Source organism: Hordeum vulgare, chromosome 5H (genome assembly GCF_904849725.1).
Source record: "Hordeum vulgare subsp. vulgare chromosome 5H, MorexV3_pseudomolecules_assembly, whole genome shotgun sequence".
Taxonomy (NCBI): domain Eukaryota; kingdom Viridiplantae; phylum Streptophyta; class Magnoliopsida; order Poales; family Poaceae; genus Hordeum; species Hordeum vulgare.
This window is the reverse complement of record NC_058522.1, coordinates 465,196,409-465,204,575: the sequence shown is the minus strand read 5'-3', so window position 1 is coordinate 465,204,575 and position 8,167 is coordinate 465,196,409. Positions and strand designations below refer to the sequence as shown.

Genomic DNA, 8,167 nt, shown 5'->3' with positions numbered 1-8,167 from the left:
TTGTGGAGTGTGATTGATTGGTGGTGGGGGAGTCAAAGCTTTACTTTTCTGTTTGGGAACCGCCTATAGTATGTGTAGCATGGAAGATGGTGAAAACTCTTGGTCATTGTGTTGACAATGAAAGCATGCCATCCAAAATTATTTATCTCTATTTTAAAAGCTTGAGCTCTGGCACCTGTGCAAATCAATGTCCCTTTGCGAAGGGCCTATCTATTTATGTTTCTGTTGAGTCATCCTCTTCTTATAAAAGCACCAATTAGAGAGCACCTCCGTCATTTTTATGCTTTGGTATTAATTGTTATTGAGTATGACTGTGACTGGATCTTCTTTGCCATGAATTACAATGTTCAGTCAGCCCTTGGTCTTTGAAGGTGCTCTGCATTTATGTTTTACGGTCTCAGAAAGAGCTAGCGAGATACCATCTGTTCATACTGCTTCATGATTATTTTGATTGAAGTGTTGACGTTTGAAACTTATTATTATTGCTCGCTAGTTGATTATGCCATTGATATGAGTTCCTCTTGAGACCTAAATGTCATTGCTTATGTGGTTAGCTTGTGATCTTGCTGAAAATCTGAATATGAGTTAGACATATTTGCAACAACAATATCAAACAGAGTTCGTAAAAGTTTTTCTTTTGTCTCTTTCAGTTTGTCAACTAAATTGCTTAAGGACAAACAAGGCTTTAAACTTGGGGAAATTGATACATCTCCGTCGTATCTACTTTTTCCAAACTCTTTTGCCCTTGTTTTGGACTCTAATTTGCATGATTTGAATGAAACTAACCCGGACTAACGCTGTTTTCAGCAGAATTGCCATGGTGTTGTTTTTGCGCAGAAATAAAAATTCTCGGAATGACCTGGAAATTTACGAGGATTTTTTGTGGAATATATAAAAAATATTGGCGCAAGAATCAACCGGAGGAGTGGAGCGAGGAGCCCACAAGCCCACCAGGCGCGGGCCCCCTCGCCGCGCCTACCAGGCTTGTGGGGCCCTCAGGGCTGCGCCGCCTCCAACTCCAGCTCTATTTAGTTCCTTTCGTCTGGAAAAAAATCAAGGAGAAGAGATCATCGCGTTTTACGATACGGAGGCGCCGCCACCACCTGTTCTTCCTCTGGAGGGAAGATCTGGAGTCCGTCCTAGGCTCCGGAGAAGGGAGATCGTCGCCACCGTCATCACCAACCTTCCTTCATCGCCAATTCCATGATGCTCTTCACCGTTCGTGAGTAATCTCATCATAGGCTTGCTGGACGGTGATGGGTTGGATGAGATCTATCATGAAATCGAGTTAGTTTTGATGGGGATTGATCCCTAGTATCCACTATATTCTGAAATTGATGTTGCTGCTACTTTGCCATGCTTAATGCTTGTCACTAGGGCCCAAGTGCCATGATTTCATATCTGAACCTATTATGTACTCATCAATATATGTGTGTTCTTATCCTATCTTGCAAGTTGTAGTCACCTACTATGTGTTATGACCCGACAACCCCGGAGTGACAATAGCCGGAACCACTCCCGAAGATGACCATAGTATGAGGAGTTCATGTATTCACTAAGTGCTAATGCTTTGTTCTGGTTCTCTATTAAAAGGAGAACCTTAATATCCCGTAGTTTCCATTAAGACCCCGCTGCCACGGGAGGGATGGACAATAGATGTCATGCAAGTTCTTTTCCCTAAGCACGTATGACTACATACGGAATACATGCCTACATTACATTGACGAACTGGAGTTAGTTACATATCTCTCCATGTTATAACTGTTGCATGATGAATGTCATCCCGCATAATTATCCATCACCGATCCAATGACTACGAGTTTTCCTACTGATCCTTGCTACGTTACTTTGCCGCTATTGCTGTCGTTGCTGCTACTGTTACTCTGTCGCTGTTGCTGTCACTACTGCTACTATTACCGTTGCTACCGTTGCTATCACACCACTTTGCTACTGATACTTTGCTGCGGATACTAAATCTTTCAGGTGTGGTTGAATTGACAACTCAACTGCTAATACTCGAAAATATTCTTTGGTTTCCCCTTGTATCGAATCAACAAATTTGGGTTGAATACTCTACCCTCGAAAATTGTTGCGATCCCCTATACATGTGGGTTATTAGACGGCGACGGAGAGGAAGAAGACGAAGGTGGACGGGCTCTTTCTCTCTGGGCTCAGGGAGGAAGAGGGTGTCGATGCGGGGCGAGAATGGGGCGAATGGCCTCCTCGGTACCCCGCATCCCATTTAAACCCCACGAAGGATCGTGGGGAGGGGATCTGGTGCGCGCGGAGCCCCCCTAATCCCGTGTATTACGGGCGGTAGCGCTTCCTGAAACCCAACCGTCGCGGAGTAAATCCACAGAGGATCCTCCGCGCGGTAGCCGATGGGGGCTTCGTGGCGGGACCTAGGGCCCAGGCCCGGTCCCGTCACCAGTAAAAACAATCATCACGTCAGGCTGGGCCTGGCACGTGGCACGATTTGCGCAGCCTACGACGAAGCCGAGGCATCGCTTCGAAGCCAACCGGCGACCCCTACCGCAGGTGGCGGCGGGAATACAATGACAAAAAATCAAGCCGGTGAGGTCACCCGTAAGCAGGCGGCGGGCCTCTCCAGCTTCGGGGACTACTGTCGGGGGATAACCCTGGGATAGGCTCAACGAGCCTGCTCCTTTATCTCCGGCCCCAAAGGAATGACCAAGAACCATTGTACAAGACCCAAGTCCTCTGGCCGGCTGGGCTACACGTACCGGCTAGGGGGCGAGATGACCAACTCTCTGGCCGGCCAGGCAGCACCTGCCGGTTAGAAGCAAGACGACTACCTCTTCCTGGCGGCCTAGGCCAAGCCAGCCGGCTAGGGACGAGGCGGCCGTGCCCAAGCCGGCTAGCCAAGCAGGCTAGCCGGCCGGGGATCTCAAGTCACATCAAATCGTAGGTCATGACGAGACCCTACGATTAAAGGTGGCTACGCGTCAGCGAAGGTACTGGATCGGAGTGCACGGCGGGTACCAGCGTCGGCGGCCACGCCGCTGACCTCTCCCGGCTCTGGTCCATCACCCAGCACAGTGTCGGCGGCCGTACCGTCTCGGGCGGCCGTACCGTCTGCCCATGACGAATCTCGCTGGACGACGCTGGACGTACCATACGTGTCCTGCGTCAACCTTACGTGAGAGCCTCATTGGCTAGCCGGTGGGTCCCACAGCCAGACGGGACCTCATAGCCGTCAGGCCCCTCAAGCGACAAGACAAGACCCTCGTGGGCCCCCTGGCCAGCCGGCGAGGCTGCCAGCCGGGTCCCACTCTTGTACCCTTTATCCTTATTGTAGGCCGGTGGATTCGTCTATAAAACCCCCGGCCCCCCTCCATGCAGAGGGTCGGTCAACTGATCACACACACACCAACCACATAGGAGAGGCAGAGACGAGCCGGCTGCTCCTTGTTCCTCCTCCGCAATACAGCTCCAGGAACAACCTTGTAATCCCATCCATACATATCATACACTCCGGCAGGACTACGAGTATTATCTCTACGGAGAGCCCTGAACCTGGATACATCGTGTGTTCCATGCTTGTACCAACCTCGCTCCCAGCGCCCTCCGTTGCCAGTTCGGTTCCTACCTTCTTTAGCCTACCCATGGCATATGTTGTGAGTATTCACCGACATGCAACATGTATATGTGTTGCTCCGACCATACTGCCATCACCTCAGCCTCCGATACAGCTCCAAAGAAAGTACCGACGCTTTGTTCAAAAATGGTGTTGCCGTGCCCCCTTCATATTTGACAGCACCACACATATAGCCAACAATTCTCTTTCAGTGACAATCAGTCAGATTTGAATTCACCACAATATAGCCAATGATTCTCTTTTCAGGATCCTCTTTCAATCATAGTGACATTCAAATTCAAGCTGATTGAATCCCAGGCACAGTTCAGCCAACCCAAATCAGTTCAGAGACAATCAGGTTACAGTTCGGCCAGCCCAACTCATATATAGCCAATAATTCTGTTCTGCCATTTCCAGAGAGAATCATAGTCACATTGCAATTCAAGCTGAAACTGAATCAGAGCTACAGTTAAGAGTGAAGACAACCCAATTCAGTTCGGAGACCAGGACAATAACATGATTGGAATGCTTCAAAGATGAACCACTTGCAGTCTCACATAACTCGCTCATTTGACCACTCAAAGTACTCAAGGCGACCTATGATATGGATCTAGGTACCATGTCTAAACATTGGCCTCACCAGGCACACCATGTGAGGAATGAGACCAAAAGTAGTCAGAAGGGGAACACAGCTTGCACAAACTAGGCAGGTATCTTAAAAACTGGAGAAAAACGCATAACGGTCGACTGCCCAATTATTGCAGCACATTATTTGAGTGTACATTGCTCACTATCAAAGAGCAATCCCCAGCAAACTCAGATCTACAAAGCTAGCTCCAGGAGAGTCATGAGGTTGGACAGCATACAACAGCTATATCATCTAAAGCATAAATGGCAAGAAAGACCACAAAACTCAACAACTAAGAAAAGACTACCGGTAAACAAATAACTTATTCCATCACAAAAGTCGCCATGCTCCTCATTTAGATACTGTCAGCAGCAAATGAGTATTGAACCTACAGATCAAATGCTTCAGTCGGCGACAACAACAGGATGAAATTAATAGCCAAACTAACCGGTCTGAACTATGATCATGCCATGCCAATCATCCTCATCGCTATCAAGTCACAACTCATAGCTTCTTCTTGTTCTTGTTCTTGCTGCCTTTGGGTCGACCACGCTTCTTTGCTCCCACTTTCACCGAGCTCACTCTCGTACGCTGCACAGGTTCCAGCGCGGCAGGCACCTCCACTCTCGTGGGCATCACAGGTTGCGGCGAGGCTGGAACCTCCACTCTCGTGGGCATCACAGGTTCCGGCACAGCTGGCACCCCCACTCTCATGCGCATTAAAGGTTCTGGCGCAGGTTCCGTTACCAGTGGCACTTCCACTTCCATGTGCATTAAAGGTTCCGGCGAAGGTTCAGATGACACTGTCTCCTTCCCTGCAGCACCAATGGTAATGGGAGTACCATTCTCAGCAGCAACCTTACCATTGGCTTCCATGCCACCGTTGGCTCCAAGCCATGGTACACTCAGCTGACCTGATCCCTGTGGCTGGGAATTGACCAGATCCGCAAAGCCAGGGCACCCGGGGAACCCAATCGGGAAGAAACCCCAGGTACAGTAATACATGTCAGTGCCCGGCACAATGGGTGGCGGCTCAGCCATTGCCTCGGCTACAAATGGCTGGTGGCAGCTGGAGCACTTTAGTTTGCGCGCCTCGTAGAGACGATCATACTGGTGAATATGGGAGCACCCCTTGCACAATGTCCAGAATGTCGACGCAGGCAATGTGGCAGCCTCCACCGGCGGAGCTGTTGCTCCGGCGGGTGGCTGGGAAGCTGCTTGCAGCAGGCTCGGTTGTGGAGGCGGCGGTGGTTGGGTAGCTGGTTGCAGCGGACTCGGCTGTGGAGACGGCGGTAGCTTGGTAGCTGCTCGCAACGGACTCAAATGTGGAGGTGGCTGTGCCTGGGTAGCTGGTTGCGGCGGGCTCGGCTGTGGAAGCGGCGGTGTCTGGGTAGCTGCCCGCAGCGAACTAGGCTGTGTAGGCGGCGGTGTCTGGGTAGCTGCTCGCAGCGAACTCGGCTGTGGAGGCGGCGGTGTCTGGGTAGCTGCTCGCATCGAACTCGGCTGTGGGGGCCGAGAAGGCTGGGTAGCTGCTTGCAGCCGAGTCGGCTGTGGAGGCGGCGTTGGCTGGGGAGCTGGCCGTACCGGGATCCGCTGTGGAGGTGGCCGTGGCAGGGGAACTGCCCATACCGGGCTCTGCTGTGGAGGCGGCGACGGCTGCGGCCTCCTCTCCACCGCCGGCTGTTGCATCGGTGCGCGAGGTGCAGCGGCGGCATCCAGTTCGGCGTCGAGGGCGGACTTAAGTGCGGCGTTGGAGAGGAAGGCCCACGCATCGGCGACGAGGCGGGCGGCCTCGGCGATGTACACCGAGCAGGGGCGGTCGGGGTGGGACCGGTTGAGGAGGAGGGAGAGCCGGCGGAACTTGGGGTGGACGACGTCCGGGTGGCGCGACGCGGGGTTGGCAGGGTCGAGGCCGAGAACAGCGTAGGGATCGGGCTGGCCGCTGGGCAGTCGGCGGCGCTGGGACGCGAGGAGGACGTCGGCGGCGGCGTAGAGATCCTCAGCGCCCGGGGTACGGGGGTCGGCGGCGATGGCCTGGGAGGAGAACTCCTTGCAGCCCTCGAGGTCCCTCGCCATGAGGAGCTTCTCGGCCACACTCATCCACTTGTCCGCCTGCCGCCGTGCGGCGGCGGCGGCCGGATCCATTGTTGGGTGGAGGGTGGGATTGAGGAGGGTTCGGTGGAGCTCGAATTGGGGATGGATCTTTTTTTTTCCTCTGACGGTCGAATTGGGGATGGATCAGCTGGGTGTGCGTGTGCGATAATAGCGATGTTAACATGGACGATTCCGACACAAACCAACGGCTTTTCATGGGCATTTGACGGCCCAATAGCAATCCGAGTTTTGCTCACTACTACCTCAGAATTCTCTGGTGATTACAAGTGATGGAGCACATGGGCATCACTTGTTTTGCTAAAAAAAACATAGGCATCACTTGTCAGCATAGAGTTCTGTCAAAATTGACAGTGTGTGCTCTTTTCTAGATTTGTCTTCTAAAATTAAAATCCGTGAGTCCAAATTACAAATCGCTTTTAATTCTTGTATTTTTTGCGTCAAGATCTTTAAAATTTGATTCCATGCTAAAAGGCTTTCACGAACTTTCTTCATACGGAATTTGTGCTTCCAACTGCACTAACATATGCCCTCGCAAAAGAAAAAAAAAACAACACTAACCTATAATATCAACGTGAACTAACCCGTACTACAACCTAGTAGTAACTTACTACTGGTTGCGGGCACGCACATGGCGTGACGTCTGAGAGGAATCTCTATGGTGCCAGGTAGGCACACACTGCTTTCACTTCACTGTTTGTACTACTTGATATTATTTCATCAGATTTGATATGTGCAAACTTCTAACTGGAACAATAAGACACACGTGTGCAAAACCAACACAATCCCATAATGGATTCTCATCGGCTACATGAAGTACTGACATTGTCTAACACTGATATGATTGCGTTGTCTCTAGTTATATACTTTACCTACTCTAAATTTTCCACACCTTTTTTTTTGGTATCAAAACGAGTGGAATTAAATGTGGAACACAAGTAGTACAACAAATAGTCGGTAATGGTTCGCCGCAAAACTATAGAGTATACCCACCTGCTCCTATGTGTTTGTGTTCGTCACATCAGTAGCAATTGGGTCCTCCGTTGTCACATCACCAACCGGGGAAACTGTCGCCATAGCCACCTCGTGAGTGAGCACGAACCTGGACGGCCCAGCCGGACTGACAAGATCGCCATTGGTGGTGGTGGTGTGGTGATGCCCTTTCTTGCCATCGTGCTAGTGGGTCCTAAGCTCAATGAGGAACTAGAAGAGCGGGCTCACGAAGGCCTTATGTGGATGAAAGATCGGTCGGCACTCCTGTCCTGGGAATATGGCGGCGAACACCAAGGACGAATGCGATAGGCTCCTCATGTCCATGAACATGTACCAACTCTCTCCAATATGCGTTCTTAGGAAACTCATGCCTTACAAAGAGGAAGAATAGAAGGAAATAAGGAGAGAAACTTGTATAACTCTGACGGGACTAAAATTCAAAACCAACAAAGCAATTTCACTAATCACAACCTTTTTCTAAGAATTCAACCCAAGCCAAGTCTACGAGAAATGCAACCCAAGCCAAGTCTACGAGACTGTCAGCAACACTCCTCATTTGATTAGTCAGGTCTGCTTTCTTCAAGGCCGTGAGACTGTCAGCAACACTCTTCATATGATTAAAGTAGTCAAGTCTCCTTACTTCAGTCACATATGTTGCGTTTGTAATATTGTTACTGAGAGGTTTAAAGAAATTATGCGCATTGGTCATTGATGGAGGTATTTGCATAACAAAGAAACGAAAAATGCTCAGAGATGGAAGGATCATAATTGCATTTTGACCCATCTAGCGCGACGCTATTGTATACCGCAACATCCTATGCTGAAGAAAACCCCAC

At 50.4% G+C, this 8,167-nt stretch overlaps 1 protein-coding gene across 1 annotated transcript; it reads right to left on the bottom strand.

Moving 5' to 3' along the window:
* Positions 1 to 4,327: 4,327 nt before the first annotated feature.
* On the bottom strand, positions 4,328 to 6,486 carry LOC123398866 (protein transport protein sec31-like). The gene has a single exon (XM_045093312.1). It carries the CDS (start codon positions 6,369 to 6,371, stop codon positions 4,731 to 4,733), a length of 1,641 nt encoding a protein of 546 aa, XP_044949247.1. The 5' UTR covers positions 6,372 to 6,486; the 3' UTR covers positions 4,328 to 4,730.
* Positions 6,487 to 8,167: the final 1,681 nt, after the last annotated feature.